The sequence below is a fragment of the Cucurbita moschata genome, unplaced genomic scaffold, assembly GCF_002738365.1.
Source record: "Cucurbita moschata cultivar Rifu unplaced genomic scaffold, Cmos_1.0 Cmo_Scf00049, whole genome shotgun sequence".
NCBI lineage: Eukaryota > Viridiplantae > Streptophyta > Magnoliopsida > Cucurbitales > Cucurbitaceae > Cucurbita > Cucurbita moschata.
In genome coordinates, this window is record NW_019268565.1 from 1,338,427 (window position 1) to 1,364,690 (window position 26,264).

General features: G+C 34.8%; 1 protein-coding gene and 1 pseudogene across 1 annotated transcript; both read left to right on the forward strand.

Annotated features, from left to right (window-relative positions):
- The first annotated feature begins 6,860 nt into the window (after nt 1-6,860).
- LOC111435500 lies at nt 6,861-8,886 on the forward strand (annotated as a pseudogene).
- An 11,371-nt stretch (nt 8,887-20,257) lies between these two features.
- On the forward strand, nt 20,258-21,190 carry LOC111435501. Its single transcript, XM_023072885.1, has one exon. It carries the CDS (start codon nt 20,258-20,260, stop codon nt 21,188-21,190), a length of 933 nt encoding a protein of 310 aa, XP_022928653.1.
- The last annotated feature ends 5,074 nt before the right edge of the window (nt 21,191-26,264 follow it).

Here is a 26,264-nt window from a genome sequence, read left to right on the forward strand (position 1 = left end):
TTTTTTTTTTTTTTTTTTTTTTTTGCAACGCATGTTTCATTACTTCCCTGTAAAGTAAGGCATCATTCCGCCTCTATAAAATAAAACATTTTTTCGCGCTGATATTAACGGTTAGATATTATATAATTTTTTTAAAATAATTTTAAAATGGACTCATTAAAAAAATAATTACACACAAAAGCCATCCCATCCATCATCATATCATTTAGGATCATTGAATTTTTTTTTTTTTTTGTTAATTTTTCTAAAATGTATAAATTAAATTAATATAAACCTAAAGAAACATTTAAAAATGAATAAAAATTGAAATTATAAGAATTAAATTTTAATATATAGATACCAAAATAATATTTTAAATATTTATTAATTAAAAAATAAGAAATATATTTTTTACTCCTTATAATAATTTAATTTTTGTAATTATTCATAATATTAATTAATCATTATTATTAAATTATTATGAGATGAAAAAAGAAGTGGTCCCCACGGGAGACCGAAGAAGGGAGCAGAGAGAGAGAGAGAGGAGAATGGGGTGGGGCCCACAGTACCACAACCGTTAAGGGGGTCGTACCAGTTCCCACGACCATTGAATGCAATCACGTGGGCGCGTCTCTGCAGCGTACGATTGGGTGCAGAGATCTCAGCCGTCCAATATCTCCCTGGGCCCCACTCTCTCACACACCTTCCTTTTATTTTATTTTTTTATTTTTTTTATTTTTTTGCCCTCCTTACTCGGGCTCTCCTTTCCTCCTCCGCAATCGCCGTCTTTCCCACTTCCCCAAAATGCCCCTCTATTTCCAATAATTTTAAAAAATAAATTATTTTTTATTTATTTAATGACTCAATCATAATAATTTCAAACTTAAATACGTCGACAGTACTCGTGTTATTTGTGTTGATAGTTTTCCATTTTAGAAGCAATAAATAAGTAACATGATTATGTTGTAACAGAATATCGAGACCACTAAATATAGAATCTAGATTTCGAATGCGGATCTAATCCATCATTATATAAATAACATATTCATGTTACAAAATTAAAAATTTATAAATTTATAAAATACAAAATTAATTTAATTTTAGATTTAAAATATTGAAACAAAATGTTTAAATGACCATAATTATACATTTAAAAATTAATGATTCAAAATTAACTGTTAATTAAAATTAATAATTAATTAAAATCAAATTCCAAGAGGAAACCTTATTTCCAACATTGTCAGTTTAGTCGATCCATGCAAAAGAACAACAAATCCCTTTTAATTTATTACTATTAATATTACATTAATATCCATACCCGAACTCTCGGGTCATTTATTGACGCCTCAAATCAGGAGTGTTTATATAATCCGATAACCCGACCAATTCAGACTTCCCTACTCAAATCGTAAAACTAGGTTTGTTAGACGAACACAACTCTCCACAATAGTATGATATTGTCCACTTTGAGCATAAGCTCTCATGGCTTTGCTTTGGGCTTCAACAGAAGCTCTCGTACCAATGGAGTTAGTATTCCTCATTTATAAACCCATGATCATTCCCTAAATTAGCGGATGTGAGAGTTTCATCGTCCAACAGGGTTGAGTTTGATTTTTTTTTTTTTTTGGATTAAGTTGAATTTTTGGAAAACGAAAAAATAGAGTTACAACTCAACCTAATTGATTTTTTTTTAATAATTTTTAAAAAATAATAACCCGATAACCCTGTCAACCTGAAAAATAGAGGGTTTAATTGAGTTGGGTTAACCTGTGTATAGTTCTACCTCGAATCGAGTTTTTGTTATGACATGCTATGGATTCTCTCCCATTGCTACTTGGTTGATGGGTCGTAGTCCCGTCAAACATGTTTTTGGCAAGATTTGACAAATGGATACAAAAGTAAAAAGCTTCATTATTGAAAAAGTTATAGGTGTGTTGACAAGAGATTTGACGAACGAACAAAAAGTCAAAATTTTTATTATTGATAAAGTCAAAGAAGATTATTCAGAAGTTATCACGAGTCTCATTACTATTCTTCCATCCCTAATTTGTAAGTCGTCTCTGTCTTTAACAACAAAAAAATGTTTCAACAAAAGTCAGCATTGCTAGTTTAGCAATTAGTTTATTGCTTTGACGGCTCAACACAAAGATGCTTACAAGACACTACTCAAAAACCGTTAGCTACAAGCCGCTAGAGTTAAACCAAAGCTAAGCTCGTAAACCCGGAGATAAAATAAATATAAGAGGGTGACAACTACCATATAATGAACACATCTATGTATATAGTGAATAAAAAGAAGTAATGTGAAATGTCTATTATCTCCCTAACAATATCAAATAAATATTTAGGTAGGGATGTACACGGGTTGAGTTAAAATTTTTTGTTTCCGGCTAATTTAAAATTTCGGGTTTTTTAGATTGGTGACCCGAGCAACTCGAATGTAGTTCACAACCCAACCTTACCCAATCTAACCTTCTATTTTCGGGTTGACTCCGGTTGGATTCTTAGATTTTTTTAATTATTTTAAAAAAAATCATACCTATTTACCATATATATTATATTAATAATTAAATTAAGTTCAAATATCAAACATTTACCAGTTACAAACATTAAATATTCTTAATTTTTTTTAAAGGCAGTGTGAGATCCTACATCGGTAGGAGAATAGAACAAAACATTCATCATAAGGGTGTGAAAATCTCTTTCTAATAGACGCGTTTTAAAAATTGTGAGGTTGACAGAGATATGTAATAGACGATAGCGGACACAGCGATGAACTTGAGCTGTTACAAATGGTATCAGAGCTAAACACCGAGTAATATGTCAACGAGGACACGGGTAAGAGTTTGGAAACCTCTCCTTAATAGATACGTTTTAAATTCGTGAGGATGATAACGATACGTAATGAGTCTAAACGGACAATATCTGCTAGCAACAAATTTATGCTGTTATAGGTAGGGTTAAGTTGTAATTCTATTTTCGGGTTAGTCGGGTAAACCGACCAAATAAATTTTAACTCGCAAATCCAATTCCGAAAAAAATAGTTTGAGTTGGATAATTCAAGGTGGTCGGGTTCTTAGTTAAAATTAAACTTTAAAATATTAAATAAAAGAAAATATAAAAAGGGGAAAATGAAAGTCACCCGGAGCGTGCGGGTAGGAAGGAACGGGGGGAGTTAGAAAGCAAACAAATGAAGATTTTTTAATTAATTAATTTATTTTTATTTTGATGAAAAATAAAAAATAAAAAGGGAAAAATAATAATAAGGTAATGATGAAAAAATGGCATTAAAGGCTGACATGTGTGAAGTGTGCTTTTTAATTACTCCATTTGTCTTGTTGTGCATGCTGTGTCTGTGTCCATGTCTGAATCCAGAGAGACCCCGCCCACTGGCTATTGCAGGTCACACACTGTCCCCTTGACCGGTAACTGCAGGTCATCTCACTCACTCACTCACTCACTCACACCTCCATCATTTTCTTATCATCACATATTATTTTTTCTTATTTTAATAAATTAATTAATTAATACCATGCATTGGAATCTTGTAGGTATGGGTGCCCGTCACTCAATTAACATCTCGTGTTCGTGGGTTCGATAAGGTCGAGTTGAGACATTTTGGGTAAAATTTTCAACCTAAACCATCATTATAAAATAATAAACTCAACTCTCGTAAAACATTTAATTAAAATTTGCAACTTAATTTCAATACATATTTTACTGTAAATTAATAGAGAGATTTATTTCCCTCAATATCTTGTAGGTATGGGTGCCAGTGACTCAATTAAGGTCTCGTTTCTTAAGAGTGTTTGTGAGTTGAGTGGGTCGAGTTAAGACATTTTTGAAGGTTAACCTAATGGTTCAAGTGGTAAAATTTTCGATCCAAACAATCCTTATTAAATAATAAACTCAACCTAACCCTACCATAAATACGTTGAACCCGGCCTTATATAAAATTTTCATTTATTTGAACCCGGCCTAACTCAAATACGTTCATAATCCGAACCAAATGGGTTGATCGGGTTTTTGAGTCATGAATTTTTTTAAAGCCTCTAGGGTTTTTTACCAAGAATACCAACGAAGCTATACTAGAATTGAACGGTTTGGATTGAGTTTGGAGACGGTTAAAAATATATTTAAAAATGGTTAAAAATAAATGGAAAGAAGGTAAGAAGTTTTAGTCTTATTTGGTATATTTTGCCCTAAAAAAGTGGGATTTTGCAGAAGTAAAATTATGTGTGAATACACATCTGAATGTAAAAAAGCATCATTACTAGAACTGAGTCTCAGTCGTCATTGTACGAACATATTATGTTGTTTTTTTCTTTGTTTAAATATAAATTAAGGAAATTGTATTCTTCTCTCTCTAGAATCATGAACTAGAGAGAGGAAGAGAGTAACAAAAAAAAAACACATGACCCTATAAATTAAGGGCAAGGGAGTGTGGGTAGTGCCATTGCGTAAGGCAGTTTTCTAGAGAGAGAGAAAGGGTTTTTAGAGAGAGAAGTTTAGGGTTGTGGGGAATGTTGGCTGGCTCGAGGCTTTTCAAAGCAACGAGAGAACTGTTAGGCTTCGGACCAGGCTTCATTCCCCTCAGCTCGAGAACTTCGCAAGAACCCTAATTTTTTTTTTTTAGCTTCCATTAGGGTTTTCCTTACAATTCTTGTGATATCTATGCTTGTTCTTGAATATATTTGCTTATTAACAAAACCCCATTTCCTAATTTTGATTTTTCATCTCAAATTTGCAGATTCTCTAGATTCTCGAGCCGATCGATTTCTCGTCCCGACGTTTTACGCTACTAGTTATGAATGTGTATTGGCGACATTCGGTCCTCTATTGTTGTTCTCGAGCGGGTAGCTTACAAACTCTTGTCGTTTCAACGTGGTTGACAATTTAACATGTATAGAATAATTTCTTTTCTTGAAAGGTTTCGGACGTCCTCTATCGCTTATCTCGAGCGGATTGCTTTCTAATCCCTCTCGTTCTTGTAGCTGACACTTCGTGAAAAGTTTCGAGTTTAGTTTTCATTCGATTGAGGAGAAAATTAGCTTTAGAGTTTCTTTCATCTTTGACCTAAAAAGAAACCTTTTTTTTTTTAATTGAGTGATGTGAGAGAGACGTAAGAGTACAGATTGAGGCATTTCTTTACCAAAAAGCAACTGAAAAACATATATTTGAAAGAGTGAATGAAAGAAAATATGCCCTAATAAGTTATGTTATATAGAACCTATATTTTCTTTCTCTTTCTCTTTCTCTTTGTGGGTTGCCTAAAGTTTCATCCTTTTAACCAACCAAGATGCCCAAGAATCCAATGGGACCGACAATTCTACACGATTCCATGTGTAGAACGAATAATCGAACACTCACAAAACGAATCGTGTAAAGTCTTAATCATGTTTTGACCCTCGGTTGCTTTGTAACGATTAATTAACTTCTCAATGCATGATTATCACATCCCACGATTCCAACCTGATGCTTATTGCTTGGGTTTGAACGTGTCGAGCTAATTGACTAACAATGTGAGATTCCACTTCGATTGGGGAGGAGAACGAAGCATTCTTTATAAGGGTCTAGAAATTCGAAAGGGAAAACCGAAAGAAAATAATATCTGTTAGTGGTGGATTTGAGCTTTTACAAATGGTAGGAGGGTGGATTGTGAGATCCCACCTCGGTTTGGAGGAGAACGAAGCATTCTTTATAAGGGTGTGGAAACCTCTCTTAGCAAACGCGTTTTAACAAGCTTGAGAGGAAGTTCGAAAGGGGAAGTCCAAAGATGACAATCTCTCCGGTTAACAGACGAACTCGGCAACGATGGTTTGGTTTTGCAAATGAGGAGGTGAGTGATGTGTAAGTGGAGAGAGAGAGAGAGAGAGAGAGAGAATGTTAAATGGAAAGAAGTATTAATGAGGGATTGGAAGTTGTTGAAAAATCAGAGGGCATCCATGGAAAAATGAGGTGGGGTTGTTGTAGTGTTGTGTGTTTTTAGGGTTTTTGGAAGAAGAGAGAGTAAATGAGGAAGACGACCAGCAGATGATGTCTGATGTCTGATGTCTAATGTCTGATGTCTGATGTCTAATGTCTGATGTCTGATGACTGTGTGATGTGTGTTGTCTGAGCTGAGCAAACCTCGGGAAACTCAAAAACACAGAGAAAATGAAGAGAAAAGAGAGTAGGAGTAAGTGTAGGTATTGGGTCATCAGATTTTCAGATTCAGATTCAGATAATGGATGTCTTAAAACAGGGAAACCATTACCCTTTTATCCTATCCTATCATCCTATTATTATTATTATTATTATTATTATTATTATTATGATTATTATTATTATTATTATTATTATTATTATTATTATTATTACATTTTCATTTTAGGTACGCCTTCCAAATAAATCCATACCTCATTCAAACAAGAGCGATTATCAGGATATGATGGTTAAGAAAATCGGTAAAGAATTGAAAGTCACTACCTAGACCAACAAGGTGTACTTTCCTTTTCGGTTACTCTATCATAAGAGCTCCATGATTAAACGTGTTTTACTTAGAGAAATTCTATGTTGGGTGTCCTCTTAAGAATTTACCTTGGATGCTTGTAAGTGACGACAAAACATGCTGGAATGACTCATGTTGGTCTGTGAGATAGTTTTGACTCTTAGAAGTGAGGAGTAGTAACGAGAGGGAACGTGTCTAAAGGAATGAAGGAGAATGTTGGGGCCATTAGATGCTAAATATAGGTTATGAATCCTAAACATGGATGTTACAAATGGTACAAGAGCTATACATTTCCGAGTAAGATGTGGTTTGGAGACGAACCAAGGCGCAAGTTGGTGGGCATGTGTTACCTCGAGTAGAGAGGGGGTACACAAATGAATCGAGACCATATATGAATGAGAGCGATCCTGAAGATAGGATGGTTAAGAAAATGCTTAAAAGAATTGAAAGTCAGTTCCTATACCAACAAGGTGCATCTTCCCTTTTAATGACTCAATCATAGGAACTTCATGGTTAAGCGTGCTTAAGAATTTTTTTGAAGATGCATGTGAGTAAGGACAAATTTTTTTGAAGAACTCATGTTAATATGTGGGGATAGTTCACTCTTAGACGTGAGAGGTAGGTAATGTGACCACGTCGGAGGGGATGTAGGGGAATGAACTCCATGCTTAAGCGTGGTTTACTTGAAGTAATTCTATGTTACACGACCTCCTAAGAATTTTTTAGGATGCATGTGAGGGACAAAATTGTTTGGTTGGTATGTGGGGATAATTCTCACTCTTAGAAGCGAGGGTTAGGTAATGTGACCATATCAGAGGGATGTAGGGGAATGAACTCCATGGTTAAGCATGCTTTACTTGGAGCAATTCTATGTTAGGTGTCTCCTAAGAACTTTCGTGGGATGCATGTGAATAAGGACAAATTTATTTGAAGGTCTCATGTTAGTAAGAAGCATGTTATAGAAATTTGAGTCTGAACTGAGTTGATTCGATGTATGAAAAAACATATTAAACGTTATAATGCATGTTTCTTGAGAAATGAACTGTTGAACTCTGATTTGAATATAATTGAAAACATCCCTTTGGTATGATTGAAAGTGTGTTAGACGAAACATGTTATTTAGATTTGAGCATGGAATGAGTTGATTTGATATATAAGCATGTTAAAAGTTATGATGCACGTTTTTTTCTTCTTCGAGAAATGCATGAATTGAGCTCTAATTCTAGTGAAACTGCAACTATGACTGGGTGTTCATGTTTAAGGTCACTATGTTATGTCTCTATTCATGATTTTCTCACACATGTAATTTTTATGCAGTTTACGAGGATGATTAGGTATTTGTCAACTAACCTCTAATGGTAAACCTAATTCGATTGTTAAGGATCTAGATAACTATAGAACTGATTTATGAATTAGGGCTATACTTTGTGGGAATTACTAAGGAATTTTTCAGTTAATTTCTGCTTAGTAAAACTTTCACGAGCAGCAAGGGTCTGCAACAGTACCTTGTTTGTAGATTTGAAGATGTATAAGCTTCGACGACTTCTTCTTTCCTTTGTTGCAACTTTAGTTTGCTTGTGTTTTTGTATAGCAGATAATGTCTCTTATGCTTCAAATGCGATAATTATCAATGGTGAACGATGCATTATCTTCCCGAGTTCAATTTAATATCCACGCGCACCGAAGAGATGTGACCCTATCTTATTCAAAAAGTTAAAGATGGTGGATTTGATGTGATAGAGACATACATTTTTTGGGATCCTCATGAGTCTCAACGATGAAAATATGATTTCTCTGGACGTCTAAATTTTATCAAGTTCTTCGAGCGTCTCCAAGAGGCTAGACTTCATGTTGTCATGATGATTGGTCCTTATGTGTGTGCCGAGTGGAACTACGGAGGCTTTCCACTATGGTTGCACAATATGCCGAGAATCCAACTATGAACTGACAATAAAGTCTACAAAAATAAAATGCAAACTTTCACGACGAAAATAGTGAATATGTGTAAACAAGCCAACCTTTTTGCATCACAAGGAGGACCAATAATCTTAGCTCAAATCGAGAACGAGTATGGAAACGTGATGACACCTTATGAAAATGCAGGAAGAACATACATCAATTGGTGCACTCAAATGACCAAATCTCCTAATATTAGCGTTCCATGGATCATGTGCCAACAGAGTGATGTCCCCAAACCTATCATTAATACATGTAATGGATTCTACTGAGACAACTTTAGTCCTAACAATCCTAACCGTCATCCTAACCATTCTCACATCCGAATAATGTTTACTGAAAGTTGGATGGGATGGTTCAAGAAATGGGTTGACAAAGACCCTTACAGAACCCTAGAAGATGTAGTCTTTTATGTCGCAAGATTTTTTGAATCAGGTGGTGTGTTTAACTTTCATAAATAGAAGGTACATTAGGTTGCAATGGCTCGAGTTTTGTGTTTGAGAAACCTGTTCTATTAAAATTGGGAACCAACACCATAACCCTTTTGAGCGGCACAATGAGACTGAAGAATTACGATGCATTTTATGACACGGTGCCAACATGAATTGATGGAGGTCCCATTTATGTAATTGGAGATGGAAACGTCATAACAAATTTGTCATCAAACTTGTAGTCTTATAAGGTCGGATTAAATGGAGAAATGAAGCAATTTTACAACTCGATGTTCTCACATAGAACCAAATGGAGCGCATTAAATCAAAAATCTATTGGAAGGCGAATGATGCGGTACAAAGCTAGCTTTAAGACCCCTTCGGGAACTGACCCAGTAGCATTGGACATGCAAGGAATGGGCAAAGGTCAGACTTGGGTAAAGGAGCAAATCATAGGCCGATTATGGCCTTCTTTCATTACTGGAAACGATGGTTGCAGTTCGACCTGAGAGAATCCCTCTCAAAGATGGTATCACGTTTCTCTCAAATGACACAAACACATTGATTTTGCTAATGAAGGAAGCACCTTAGAATTGTCTTGTCGGGAGGACATATCATTTCTGAAGTCCAATTTGCTAGCTATAGAAATTCAGAAGAACAATGTGGTTCGTTTAAGCAAGACTCATGAGATGCGACAAATAACGCTAATTTGGTGGAAGATCTAATATCTCGCTCCTTTAGTACAACAAGTGGGGTACGAGAATCCGAACTTCCACCTCAAGAGAAAGAATACATGTCAAATACTATAGATAGAAATGTTTTCTCCTGTATTAAGTGAACACTCTGGAACAAGTGTGGAATGTACTATGGATGATGGCTCATTCCGATCTAATATATTAGAATATAATATCTTTATTCAAAATCTATTTAAATATCATAGTTCAATATATATTTAATCAATTTAAATTTTACATTTTTATTTAATATAATAAATATATTTTTATCTTTTATGATTAATATATATAATATATTAAAGATTAATTTCAACCCTTCAAATTAAATACATTTTCTCCTTTATATTTCACTCCGCTATAGACCTAGAGTTGCACTGCAGAATACGACAAGTTATATTCATTGATACAATAATTACAAGCAAGTCGATCATTCACGAGTTATTTATAATTACGACCAGGTTAAAAGTATATTTTATTACCTCTGTAATTACATCTTACACCTCAAATACGAATAATTCTTTAAATAACAATTTGTTTATGATTCAACCCTAAACCAAATCCCCTCTTGAGTAGTGAGAAAGTGAAACTCTATTGTTCAAGTCCCGAAATCAGCGCTTAAAACGACTCTTCTACTTACCCAATACAAGAATGAGTGAATTTCATCTAGTTAAATTATGTTTCTAGCTCTCTATTTGGTCAAATCCTCAAAATGGTAGGTGTATTGAATTGATCACAAAAATCATCCTCATACATGCAAATAAAAAACAAATCATAACCGGGAGTATTTTATAACTCACTTCGAATTTAAATCGAGTCACATATGATTCTCGTGAAATATTTATCTTCTCAGTTAACAAATTTATAAAGAAATATTAAATATTTCCTGGTCTAGTCTTATACAAACTCATTATATAGAATGTCTCTACTCCATGCCTTCACATGAATAATACGAATCAAATCATTTGTAATAATTACAAAACGGATCGTATCATTAGTGTTACTCGGATAAGACACTTAACCTTTTTGATATATTATAGTCTATTTCGGTTACTTAAACATTTTTGTATGTTAATCCCATATGGTTTAAGATTCCAACGACAACGATCCCAATTGCAACACGTACTTCTATGGATTTTGACTATGCATCAATTATTACAACAAAAGTGAAGTTTGGAGCATATTAAACACCGATTGCTATGCATCAATTCAATGTTGGCGAAGTTACTTAGGCGGGTTGGCTGATGTAAACACACATTCATGTACTTGAATGATGCTTGATGTAAGCAGCCAAGCCCACCACTAGTAGATATTGTTTTCTTTGAGCTTTCTCTCTCGAGTTTCCCCTCATGGTTTTTAAAACGCATCTGTTAGGAAGAAGTTTCTAAACCCTTAATAAAAAATGTTTCATTCTCCTCCCTCCCTAACCGATGTGGCATCTATAACATAAATGTGCACATATTGACTAAGGAGATTCTGAATTTTGTAGTTACAAAGAAATTAGCCCTAAAAATTTAGTGCCAAGAGTTCAACGATGAAATGAGATAGATTTGGGATAGATTTACATGTAGACGAAGGTTCATTCGTTCATATTTAATTAGCGGCATAGTTTTGGTTTAAGCAAATGATACCTGATTTTTAGATCATGAATGGTATTGGGTAATATTCCAAATTATATATATACAGACACCCTTAGGTTGGCATGGGTGAAAAAGGTAGAAAGTTAGATTATCATTTTTTTTTTGGTAATACAAAATTTTGTTATCCTAAAAGTTCTACCAAATTTCTATACCGTTGCCAACAAAAATTTGTCATTGGTTTCAAATGTATTCATTGACTTGATACAATCGACAATAATATAACACTTCAATTTTGACTGAGACATGACAACGATCTTCAAAACTACAAATCCTCCCACGATACCACACGAACAAAAAAAGAGAGAGATCGAAGGAGTTGGAGTCGGAGAAGAGAGGGAGGAGTGAAAGAATAAATTAAAATGATAGAGAAATGGTTGAGATTGTGAAAAATTTGATGACCACCCCAAAGTTCATTTCGTTTCTAGCTATATATATATATTTTTTTTTTACATCGAATCGTTACAAAAATGTTGAGAGTTTTTCTATTAAAATGACAGTTGAAGATGGGTAGAAAAATTTAAAAATTGAAGGACATGTGTAACGTTATTTTTTACATCATTAATGTAAACTAATGAATAAATATTATGTGAATGACATTGTAAATGATATTAATGATGTCTTTTAAGTTGAAGTGAATTTCTCAACATTACGACAATTGAGTATAAGAGGGGTACATAAATGAACTGTGGTCACATCCAAATGAGAGCGATCATAAAGATAGAATAACTGAGAAAGAGTTAAAAGAAATAAAAGTCACTACGTATATCTGTTAGGATTGCTCGACAACACACGCACTCGATCAAGATGAACATAAAGAACATGAGAGAAAATTCAAGAAGGAATATTGACTAAAAGTTTTATTGATAACTTTAGGTATGTAAAACAACAGAGAATACAAATGATGAAGAAAGTACATCTTGAAAGCACTAACTAATCGGGTATATATATGGTTTCAATTTACTAAATATAGGTCTAACATATTTAACGTACCAGATATAATCTACTACATATATCTCTATCAATTTTTTACCAAATCTCTATCATATATATCTCTATAAAATCTTTACGAGATATCTACCAAACATATCTCTATCCCAAATCTTTAATGCAAATAGCTATCAAGCTCCATATCCCAACAATCTCCCAGTTGGAGAATAATCAAGTCACCCAAGAATTTCATTCTCAATTGCACCACCCCACTTGAGGTGCACAACCTCGATGTTCTAACATCAACACAACATGTCTGTTGGATTCTTTGCACCAATATCTACTTCAAACACATCACCATCTTTCACTAACCTCCAAGTGAAATGGTATCGCCTTCTGTGCTTTGTCTTTGAATGATAGACCAGGTTCCTCACCAACTGCATGACACTCTAGCTATCTAACTGAAGAATCTTCTCACGCTGCTTCTTGCCTAATTCTTCTTGATAGTCTGTCATCCATATTATCTCCTTTCCAACTTCAGCTATTGTCACGTACTCAGCCTCAACAGATGAAAACGTAACACATTTCTGAAGCCTAGACATCCCATCATCTATGGCTTGCTCCCACTTGGTTGTATCCTCCAAGTGTAGGACCTCATCAAGGGGCTCTTGTTTCCCTTCATCAGTCACCAACCGATAGTGTAAAGAAGGTACATACCTATCTGGTACTCTGATAGCTCTGGATGATCTTTTCAACACCTGCTCAACTGTCACTTGTTCTGCTTCTGGTTCCTCAACATCAGTCTCAGGAGTTTCTTGAGTATCCGCTACAATATCACTAGGTGAATCTTTCAGCAACTCAACCTTAACTCCCACTTTCTTCATCTCGGTTTCCTCAGCAACAGTCTCAGGAGTTTCTCTGCTACAATATCACTAGGTGAATCTTTCAACAACTCAATCTCAAGTCCCACTTGCTTCGTTGTTTCGGTACTTTTCTTCATTCTCTGATAGTTTTTGTGAAGCTAACTGATTTATGTTTGCTCATAACGCAGTTCTCACAAGGACTCGTATCAACAGATTTCAGACTTTCCAAAACTCCTTCCACAGCTAGCATCTTCATTCCTTTAACGCTCATATGTTCAAGTCTATTATGCCTTAGACTTGAATTTGAAGCACTCTCAGCAACAACACCTATGTTCATACACCCTGCAGTTGGTTTTAAGGTTCCATATTTTGTGCCACGTGCTACCACCATAGCACCCTTCACAATTTTCCACGAACTCTTCAGAAACTTTGTTGCATAACCTATGTTATCCAACTAACCAATAGAGATCAGGTTTTCTTGAGACTAGGAATATATCTGACATCCTTTAATGTCCACTAATTTTCTGTTGGAGTTTTTACATAGACATCCCCTTTCCTTTCATCTCCAAATCTTTGTTGCTAGCAAGATACACCTTCCTGAAATTTCCAAACTTGAAATTTTGAAACAGTTCCTTATTTGAAGACGAATGAAAAGATGCACCTACATCCAAAATATAGGATTCAATCGGACTGTCCACGATGAGAATCAGAGCATCCCCAACGTCTTCTGTTGAATTTACTGAATCATCATCATCCTTTGATTTGTGATTCTGCTTCCTCTTTGTACAATTTGCCCGGAAGTGACCTTTTTCTCCACAACTCCAACTTTTTGCATTTTGTTTGTCTGTAGATTTTCTACCGTTCTTTGGTTTTGATTCGCCCATTGTTTGGACCCTTTGATTCACCCATTGTTTGGACCCTTTGATTTACTTCTTCTCTTCGATCAACATTGAGGCAATTCTTTGATTTTGATTCACCCATTGTTTGGACCCTTTGATTTACTTCTTCCCCATCGATCAACATTGAAAGCATTGCCTGATGAATCTCCGATTTCCCGTTTGAGAATACTTTTGCTGAGAACTACATCTCGAATTTCATTGAACTTTAGTTTATTAGATCCTCGTGAACTGCTGCTTCCGGGAACAAAGTATCCCATGACTCGGGTAAAGATGACATCAAAATCTATGCTTTAATTTCATCCTCGAAATTAATTTCCACCGAACTCAATTGACTTACAATCATATTGAATTCATTTATATGACCAACAACAGATCCACCTTCAGACATTTGTAGATTGAGCAACCTCTGCATCAAATACACCTTGTTCATAACCGACGATTTTTTTTACATATTCGATAGCAGCTTCAACAGAACTGACGTTGTCTTTTCCTTGAGGATGTTAAACTCCTTGTTTCTAGACAATGTCAACCGGATCAACCCTAAGGCCTGACGATCCTTGAGCTTTCACTACTCCGTGGTCATGATCTCCGGCTTCACCCCCAACATGGTTCCGTGATGATCTTTTTGGTACAGACAATCTTCAATCTGCATCTTCTAGAAATTGAAATCGGGTTCATCAAACTTTTCAATTCCAATCTTTGAAATTTCCATCTTCACAGATCGTGGTGAATCTCGCCTTGCTCTAATACCAGTTGTTAAGATCGCTCAACAATGCACACTCGATCAAGAACACAAAGAACATGAAAGAGAAAATTCAAGAGAAATATTTGCTAATGGTTTTATGGATGACTATGTACAGGAAAAAAATACCACTGGTATATATATGGTTTCAGTTTACTAAATATAAGTTTAACACCTGCCACATATATCACTACCAAATATCTACTATATATCTCTATTACATCTTTACAAAAATATGTACCAAGCATATCTCTACCAGATCTTTACTGTAAATAGGCATCAGACTTCATATTCAACAATATGAACAAGGTGCACCTTCCTTTTCGGTGGTTCAATCATAAGAACCCATAGTTAAGTTGCTTTGTTTGAAGCAATTCTATGTTCAGTGACCTTTTAAGAATTTTCTTAGAATGCATGTGAGTGAGGACAAAACATATTAGAAAAAGTTATGTTATTTTTGGGGATAGTCTTCACTTTTAGAAGCGAGGAGTAAGTAAATGATCATGTCAGCAATGTTGGAGAATGCCTAGGCCATCAGATGCCCCGAATTCGAATTTCAAATTTTAATCTGAATCTTGGACACGAGTACTTTATTGTCACTAATTTTCATCCTTATTTTATTAGAAAATCTCTTCTAAGTCTTTTTTTTAACAATTTCAAAGTTCAAAAACTAAAATAAAAAAATTTCAAGGTCTAAAACTATAATTAAGACCTATCCCAATTTCAAGAGTTGTATTTTATATAATGATTTAGTTTTTGCTTTTTGTAAACATATTTAACGTTTAATAAATTAATCGACGTAGGCAAGAAAATTCATTAAAAAAATTATATTTTTAGGACAAAACTAAATATTTATAAATTTTATCCTACTTGAACTAAATTATCACGTGCTCGAAATTGTTTTAAAATTAAACGTTTAAAAATACTAAATAGTTGCGTAGTAAAGTTGAGAACAAAAATATTCTTTTTTAAAACTCAAGCTATATGTTTGTATCTATCATAATTTAGTTATTTAATTCAATACCATTTTAATTAGATGGTGAAGTATATTTTAATTATGGATGAAAATGAAATATTTGTCTTTGTTTCTTATAATATTTTCACATTGTTTAAAATGATATATTTATTGTACCTAATTTAATTTCTTTATTTATTATAGGGTATTTTATCTTTTCAATTAAATAATGAAAAATATTATTAATTGCATTTCAAAATGAAATAATTTTTTATGTTAAATTATAAGCTTAGTTTTTTGAACTTTTATGTTCGTGTCTAATAAGTCTCAAAACTTTTAAAATATCTAATAGATTTCGGAACTTTCAATTTTATGTTTAATAGATCATACACTTTAAAAACGTTAAAAAGATCTATGAATTTTTAATTTGTATATAATAGGTTCCTAATAATTCTACACGGTTACTTCCTCCATCGGAATTAAAATTATGTGTCTATTATGACATAAAAATTTCAATTTCATAAGTTTCATAAATTTTTAATAACGTTGAGGTCAAAGGCATAGATTTATTAGATGTCTTTTAAATTTTAAGTGTGACATTTGGATACGAAGGTATATGAATGAACTGATATCATATTTGAATGAGAGATATTCTAAACATATATGCAAGTATAGTTGATAAAGGCTTAATATAATTGATAATTATTAGTGACTAACAATACGACACATTCCTTTTTGGTAGCCTAGTTCAAGACAAATGGGTAGCGTGAATAGATCGCATGATAATCGAGGGAATGCCGAGGGTGTTAGGTACCAAATCTAGGTTGGGAGTCTTATTTTAAGGTTTGGGGCTAAGACGTTACAAATGGTATCAAAGTGGAATTTCTTCTAATAAGATTTGGTTTGAAAATGAAGAAAGGCAAAAGTTGATGGTCATGAGATCGATGTTCGAGTAGAAGAGAGACATATGAATGAATCGCAATGACATCGAATGAGAGGGATCTTGAAAATATACAATTTTCTTTCAGAAGATTAAAAAGTATTGATAGTTATCACATATACCAATAATGTTTGACTTCCACAAAAGCTCTCCTATGTTAAATATGTTTGTTTTGGAGAAATGATATGCTAGATGTCACAATCGCACTCTTATGACACACTCTTATGACAGCGGGATAGCGATCGTGTGACACTTGTTATAATCCACCAAATAAGCTAACTATGTGAACTTCAAACTTTGTGAATAACTTTGATGTATGATCGAGCCATAGGTCAAGTTTGAGATAAATATTTTAGAAAACCTGAGCAAGAAAATGCATTGAACACAATTTGAAAGAAAGTAATGTTATATGCTAAAAGCGAATAAACAATGACCACAACTTTGGTAGCATATAACACGTGTTGGGGCATTTTAGCCCTGACAAGTGTAGACATGATTTTGGTGAACGCTCATACACCTCTATATTGACATGATATGAATAGTAAATACCTAGACACATGAAAGCAAATAAAAGGGGTTTGGAACGAGCATGCAACCATGGACAACACGTTTTAGACAAGCATGATTGAGACATCCAACATGCAACCATAGACAACACGCCATGGATAAGAATGATTGCGACACTAGACAACTTCTTATAAATTTTCTTAGTAAACGTAAAATTGAAAAAACCATACTAAAAAAACTTATATTGTCGATAAAAAAAAAAAAACAATATTCATTCTTATAAACCGTTTCACCAAATCTAGATTCGAAAAAATCAGTATAGTCTTTAGCTTAAATATTACAAATGGTAGTCTCAAAATTAAAAACATCATAATTGTAAGATAGGCCCTCGATGAACAATCTTGACACCACTCATATGTTCTCATTAGATTCATGCACTCTAAAGTTCAGCCAACACTCAAGATACTAGTGTAGACCTCGAGGAAACTTAACGCTCATGACAGGTTCACTATAAGGAAACTAAACACCAAATTCCTTGATAATCCCCAGAGTATAATCATAAATCTTAAGCCAGTTCTATAGTTATTCGAACCTCCGACAATCGATGGTTTACGGTTAGGGGCTACTTGGTGAACCTCTAATCATCTCTGTATAATCACATAAATAATCACGTGCATGAATAAAGTTCAGTTAACTCTCAAGGTATTACTGTTGACCCCTGCCGCTTGTGAAAGGTTTATTAAGCGAAAATTAACTAGAAAATTCCCTAATAATCCCCCTAGAGTATAGCCATAGATCATAAACCAGTTCTATAATTATTGAAACCATCAAGAATCGAATTAGGTTTACGATTAAAAGTTAGTTGATGAGTAAAGTTTTTATGGATGAGAAATTGAGCAAGAAATAATATAATATTCAGTCTCATAAACAGAGAGAAATCTCATCCTGTTCCCTCTTCTTCCTCCATTCTCTGTCTAAACGAGAATTCTTTGTTTCATTCGGGATTGGTCCCTAAGGGATCCAACCCCACAAATTAAATGAACATACATGATCGTAAACCAAATAAACAATCGAAATGAGAATATGCCCTCTTTCCCTTCTCAACCTTGTTAACCCCATAGCTATATCACACCCCTCTTACAACCTTGTTAACCTAAAGGACAATTATTGAAACAACCTTAAAACAAAAACGACCATTATGAAAATTAAGGAAACAAAAGTTGTATGTCTTTTTTAAGCTACAACATGCCAAAATTAATTAAATATGATAGGTACATATAACTTATTTTTTATAAGTTTCTCATTTATATTAATAAATACGTTATTCATATTGAAAAAAATATGTGCAATCATAATTTAATTTAAACTTCAAATCGATTCAAATTAAATAAATAGAGTATGATTGGTACATTTACTCAACTTATCATGTGGAGACTTAAAATATTAATTAATGAACAAATACAAAATTTTAATTTTCTATACTCAAAATAATGAAATTATGTCGTTTAATGTAAACTTCAAATCATTACAAATTTAATAAATACATTATGATGGTTACCACATGCATATGATTTCTTGCCGTGTGAAAAATATATAAGTGAAAACAACTTTTAATTTTTTTTTCTAATTTCCATGCAATAATTTTGGATTAAATTATAATTTTCCACCTATACCACAAACCATCCCCAAATTAAAAAATGAATTAGGAAAGAGCTTGTACCGTGTTAGAACTCCATGAACAACTTTCAAGTCTTGATAGTGTTTGTGACAAGTATCAGAATCGCTCCAAACTTTGAGTCCTTCCCAGAAGTTCAAATAATTGTAAAATTAGGTTCGAACTTCCTAAAGTCTTGAGAAAAACCCATAGTAGCCTATTAGGAATTAGATATGACGACAATTTACTAGTAGACTGCTTATTGAGTATTTTTATACTCATCCCTTTCTACGTTTCTTTTTCAGGTGTTTACTTATTTTCAATCGAGGACGAGGGACTAAATAGTAAACCCGTCTGAGAGGGGGCAAGGGACCACCTGGGTAGACTTAGTAGCTAGCAGGTGTTCGGGGTTGCTCCCTCAGGTATTGAGTGTGATATTTTCTGTGGAGGAGTCATCAGTTAGACTTACATAGATATGTTCAGACAAGACAACATATGTCCTATGCAATATGATAAAGTCACACCTCAACCTAGAATATCAGTCATTGGCTGCCATGGCTATACAAGATTACTAAGTATGAGAAAATAAGAGTTCACTTCGAGATGGGATACGCCGTCCAGTAAATCCGCAATACTAAAACTCGATGAATAGCTTCCAAACTCCAATAGGATCTGTGACAAGTATGAGAACCGTTTGAAACTTCGAAGCCTTCCCAATAGCTCAAATAACTATAGAAATACGCATGAATTTCCTAAAGTCTAGAGAAAAAATATGTGGTAATCTACTAGGAATTGGATGCGATGAGATCCTACAAGTAGGTTACTACTGAATATTTTACACTCATCCCTTTCTACATTTACTTTTAAGATATACACTCAATGTCAGTTGAGATGGGAGAGCATTCGAGTGGTACGCGGTCACAAAGGGGGTCGTCCCAGAACGTCAGTCCAGTCCGTATATTTTAGGTATTTATATATTCTTTGAAATTGTATCTCGAACTCATTCCCCGTTTGTAATAAACATATACAATACCTGGTATTGAGTTTCAATTTGCTTTTAATTGTGGTGCTATTTGTAATAAAATTTTACGGTATTTTTTATTTATTTTATTTGGTTCTACTTTCATTTCTTTTTGTCACGGTCTAAAATTTGAAGTCTCGAAGATCGAGTTGTAACATGTTTTTTGAAAAAAAAAGAAAAAAAAAGAAACTTTGCTATCTTCAAATTCCTCCATTAATTAGCCAAAATATTTTCTTAAAAAAATTTATGCAAACTTACAAAAGATGATGTTATGTAAGTTTGTGAGTAGCCGACTTCAACGTTTACTAAATTGATTTTAAAAAAATATTAAAAACAGAAATGGATTATGTAATTGATGAAGATTCTTCAAATAAAATTAAAAAAACCCGACCACGTGAAGAACAATTTGAAATTAAATTCATTATGTTTGCTCTTGTTTTCTCTTATAAATAGGGTTTGATCATGTGGGTAATGTACAAGCAAAAAGTGAAAAGCAGTTGAGTTGTGTGAAAGTCAAAAAACATGGCAATATCTGGTCCATTCAGCCTTAAATACAACGAAAAATACTTGTCCTACATTAATGACAACTCCGAGCTACATGGCTTCCTCCAATTCTCAGGAGACGACCCGCCATCGACGTATTCCTTATTCAAAGTCGAGATGGCCAAGACAGCTGAACAACTCTTTAGTATAAGATCGGTTTTCAACGAAAAGTATTGGGTTTGTCGATTAAGTAACAACGAGCACGACGAGCATTGGATCGTTGCCGAAGCCGATGAGCCAAATGAAGATCAGTCTAGTCTCACATGCACTCTATTTAAATGGATTTTTATCGATTCGGATCGTGATCAAGTACAACTCCGCCATGTCAATCTTAATATGAACGTTTCCGTATCGGAGACCTACTCTCAATCCCTTCTTTCCATTTTTGGAAATGGACTCGATCCATCGGCTCGACTTGAATCAGATGTGTTCGAATTGTTCAAATTATGGGATGTGGCTAGCTCGAAAGAACCAACAATAGTTGCGTTCAAGGGTGACAATGGAAAATACCTTCAAGTTGATCCAATTGATGGCATCGCATATCTAAAGTTCTCAGCTGATGATAATCAGCCCTCAACAGTATGGTTTGAATGCCACCACACAGACCATGGTATGTACATTAGATCAAAATCTAATGGTTTATTGTGGAGGCATGATTCTAAAGTGATTCTTGCTGATTGTTCAACCGATCATCTATCCCCTGATTTCAACTCTTTATTTCACATTAAAAGGACAAAAACAAAGGAAAACAAAGAATTGGTTTCCTTGTGTGTAGGCAAATTTTATTGCCAACGGAATAACGAGTCAGGCCATATGAAGGATTGCCTCGTTGCATATGCTTCTAACATTACTGGTGAAGCAGAAGTACGTATGGACAAGTATTCGAGAAAGCTAGGAGCATACCGCAACTAGTTAAACTATCATATATTTGTATTCTCGATGTTATTTGAACTTTAGGTCATGTCTATATACGTTGTTTGAGTTCACTTACGAGATAGGATTGGAGGGCATCACGTGATAATAAGCTCTTTTATTTGTTCAGCTATGTTTGTTTTTCTTTAGGTTTCAATCTCATATCTATGTGTAAAATCCTTGTGTGTTAATCTCTTCTCTTCTATAACAATAAATTTGCATTTTTTTTTGATTTATGCTCATTTTTTTAAGTTCATCTTAGAATCAAGACTTGTTATTGGCCCTATTATTCCCTACAACATGGTTATATTAGTTACTTCTTGTTTTTAAGAGAGAAGATTATTCCTCCCACAAGTCAACGTAGGTCATTCTCGTTTCTAAGAGTGAAGGCTATCCCCACAAGTCAACTACAGGTCATTCAGTATACTTTGTCCTCACTCACATGTTTCTGAAAAAAATTTTAGAAGGTCGCCTAACATAAATTTATTTCAAGCAAAGCAAGCTGAATTTTAGAATTCATGATTGAGCTACCAAAAGCAAATATCTTAATTGAAATAAGTTTTTTTCTTCTTAAGAAAACCCTAGTTTCTATTGTGGGTCACTTGTTTATGTGTAAATAATCTAAAGTAATGAGTCAATATTTAACCAAGTTTCTGGAAATCGACCTTGAAAAATTTTAAATACCATATAAATTGTGTTTGTATGTACACTTGCGTTCAACAGAGTATAAGAACAATTAATGCGTTCAACAGAGTATAAGAACAATTAAATGATGTAAAACAATTTGAGGCAAAAATTTCTTTGAATGGAAGAACATTAAGCACTATACTTTTTTTATTATTGTTAATAAAACATACATTGAAGACAATTTATGAAGAGAAAACACTAATAGATTTCCAAAACTTTCACAAGTTAAAAACTGGGAACATTTCTCCTAAACAAAATACTAACTATTTTCCTAATCTTACTTCACAATTAACAATTCTACTAAAGTTGTTCCTGAGAGCAATATTATTAGCCTTAGTCAGCTTGTTTCTCAAGAACGGTATGTGTCATAAGTACTTGTCCGTACTCATTATCATAAATGGGGAAACATCCTGATATATATGGGGACGATCTGACTATGCAGATGGGTTGGCCGACCTAAATCTGAATCAACGAGTTATATCTTCTTTACCTGACACCCTCACATGAGAAAACCCTAAATTTTTTTCCATCTCTCACGGCCGACTCCGTGTCCATTGGTCTCCCTCCCCATTCATTCTCTTTCTCTTTCAAACCCCTCCCTCTCCCTCTTTACCTACTAAGGTTCGATTCGTCACACAAAGAGTGGAACTGATTCTAAGGTTCGATCCTGCACACAAAGAGTGGAACTGATTATCAGTTCATTCTCTTGGCCAGCAAAGCTAATACACAGTTCGATAGTAATCATTTGTGTACATCATGGTGTTTCCTAGCTTGGTAATCATTTCTTCCATGACGTTATCTACACTATACGGCGTAATGAGTCTCGATGGGGTGGTTGTCGGCGTCGTGCTTGTCATGAGGTAACTCAACAATCTCTTCTTCTTCTCCCTCGTTTTCCCTCTTTATCATGTTATTTTTCTTTGCAGGTGGATTTTGTGAGGTGCGGCTGCAGGTCACTGGTGTATTTTTGACATCGGGGAAACGTGTAGGGTGAGGGTGAGGGTGTGAGAATTCTAGAGAGTAGTCAGAATTCTCGCCACCTTTTTCCGGCGACCTCATTTCTTTTTTTTTGGATCCTTACAATTATCCTGTACCAATGATGATGCAAGATGAAATTCATGATGAGTACTATGCATACATGGCTCATTTGTGTACTAAGACATGAATGAGAGGAAGAACGAAATGATTCTTACTATATGCTTGTAACTCCCAAAAAATGGAGGAAAGCTGCCTATACAAGACCCAAATGATACAAGGAAGGAAATTATGAGGATTAAGCAAGGAAATGAATCTTAGTAAGTCATTTCTATACCATAAGAAGCAATCTTAAGGACTCAAGACCTTTGGAGAAGGATTGGGAATGAAAGCGTAAGCGAAAAGGACGAAAAGATCATTTTTCCAATTATCAAGGATTTTTCTAGATTTTTAGTTCCTTGTCTAGAAGGAATTTCAAGATGTTCAAGAAGGGAAAAATGACAGAGAAGGGATGAAGAATTTTTAAGAAATTATGGATTTTTTGAGAAAATAATAATAAAATATTCGGAAAGTGGCAAATTACCAAGATACCATTGAAGTTAAGGATAATTACGGATTTGCCATTCTGCTCAAGAATCAGAACCTTCACAATGCCTTGTGAACAAAATCCTTCGAATCTCGACTCTTAGCCGTTGGATCGCCTCCAAACTTGGATATAGAATACTCACGGATCATCACATCCAACGGCTAGGATTTAAAACCAAGGTCGGTGAGGCTCTGATCGGAGTAGATATTTCCAACGAATTTTTCAGAACATCCAACCAAAATTCACGACGATTCTGGAGCTCCCAATGTCGGTTTAAGTTACCCCTATAAATTCTAAAGTTGGGGCAATCGTTTGGAACAAGAATCGAGCAAGGTCGAGCTCTCCGTCGTTGACAATAAGTGTTTAGATTTTGGGTCTCCTACTCTCATGTTTCTTCTAAATTCGAGAGCAAGTCTCTACCATTTCCTTTCAAACTTGTTCCTACAGCTTCTAAACAAGATTACCCACAAGTTCTACGAAGGAATAAAGTCCTGAAAGTGCCTAAAAACCATTCACCCAATCCAATCCGCCATTGAAGAAATTTAAGGAAAACTCTAAATTCCAATCCAAGGATACACAAGAATTCGCCGATCAAGGACGATCCCATTATGCACTTCCAAGGAATGTTTCCGTAGAAGACTACGAAGAGAAATAACCTCAGGAACGTTTCGAATTGAAGAAAATCCGTTTCGGGTTCAAATTGGGGGTAAGTGTCGAATTCCTATCCACGGCCTCTTTTCCTTCAAATTAAGGATTTCTTTAGCTTCAGAGGAAGAAGATGAGTAAGTTTGATGAAGGAATTGTTAAATGAAAGTGTCTCACATCGGTTAATTTAGGGAATGGTCATGGGTTTATAATCAAAGAATACACTCTCCATTGGTGTGAGACTTTTTGGGGAAGCTCAAAGCAAAACCATGAGAGCTTATGGTCAAAGTGGATAATATCATACCATTGTGGAGAGTCGTGTTCATCTAACAGGAATCAAGTGCTGAAACGTCGTAGAACATGATACCCAAGAGATCGAAATTCGGAGGTGTCGGGTAACTTGCAGATCGAGAGTGGTTCCTCAAAATTAAGATCCCACACTCAAAGTCATTCCTCCAAACCAATTCTTTTATCTTGAGGGAAGAACAAGGAAGATGTTTCGTGAAGAAATCGAGCCTCGAAAACCCCTAGAACCGGTTACCCAATAAGAAATCCTCTGTTTTTACTCCGGCGATTAATCATATTTTGGACGAATTTTGGAAGCGAATATCTTAGGCTACAATCCACGAAAAGCCTTGAAATCAATCCCTAGCTCTTCCTTGTAACACCCTCTTTAAGTTTTATGAAGAAACCGAGGGCAAGTTTCAGACGGCGGCGCTTTATGCCGGCCGCGTCTTCCTCCCGTTTGGAGGAAGAAGACGATGACGTGGCCGATTCAGTTGAACCGGCCATGTCAACCAAAAACTTGACCTTCCCTCAGTTTTTCTCAATTTTAACCCCCTTACAGACTGGTTCTCATGAAAAACTCTATGGTTCCAGAAAGTAGACATGATAAGGAGTCTGGGAAAGGAAAGTTGAGGTAATTCGAGTACCGGAAGCTGAAGAACGGAGGTCCCAAACGTCGACAACGAGGTAAGTAGCGACCTTGTTCTTTCTGTTAAGAAATACTTATAGGAATCGCTTGGATTTCCATATGAACCCTAAACCAAGTATGAGATACATAAAAGAAAAACCCTAGGAACCGTGAATTAAGGCCTTGAACCAAACGAATTGCTTGGAATTTAGGTAACGTTATAATAACCCACTAGATGAACTCCGCTGCCTATCAAATTTTAATACTGAGCATATTATTGCATGTTGAGGTTATATATGAAGTTTGGTGGTCATTGGACAAGGAGAAGTAGGTAAACCAAGAAACAGTGCAAAATGACCATAATGCCCCAAAGGATATCTACCTACGGTTCATGATATAGATGACCTCAAAATGCTATGAAACCCTTAAGTAGATCTTATTTTATGATGTTTGATGATTTGGCGAAGTTTGAAAGCCATTGGAACACGTTAAGTAGCAAAACCAAGAATTATGAGTAAAATGACCAAAATGCCCCTAGGACTACTTATGAGATTTCAATGTCTATACGTACTTCGAATGATATACGGTCCTTACAATGCTAAGATTTTAAGTCACGAGGACCTCATGCATTTATGCATGCCATGTGCATCATGATAATTTCCCGCTATGTTATGTTAGTACGGATGCATACCTTCAATGTCTACATTCACCATGATATCATGCGAGTCTTTTCCTCCTTGGTGTCCAACGACGTGTCAGCGCATTTAGCCCGACAAGTCAGGGCCAGGTGTACGTATACGAGCCCACCTAGTGGGTACATGTGCACGTGCGTGGGCCGTGTGTGGGAAGTACTATACATCTAATCCTGTCCAGACTAGAAAGAGCTTAAGGTCATGCTATGTTGTTTTAAAAGTTAGGTCGTATCATGTACGTGTGTGTTTGCATTACCTGACCCCAATAGTAGGGTTACTTATTGAGTATTGTTAAAATACTTAAGCCACATGCTACCCTTATCTTTTAGGTAAAGGTAAAGGGCACCTGCACGAATGACGGTGAATATTGAAATGATTATGGAATCTATGATAGGTTAATAGTATGCTTTGTTTTCCAATAGGAGTTTCATAGGTAGCTTTTCATTTTTGTACTTAAAATTATGTTAACCTTTTGTTTTTTACCATGATATTTTTAATTTCTTGTTTTAAATTAAACGTACAAGTCGACTTCATTGAAATGTTTTATTAAATTTTTGCATATGTTACTAAATACAT

What these genes read in the sequence shown, in the direction of transcription:
- LOC111435501 (XM_023072885.1), top strand. Translation starts at nt 20,258, where the DNA reads ATGGCAATATCTGGTCCATTCAGCCTTAAATACAACGAAAAATACTTG.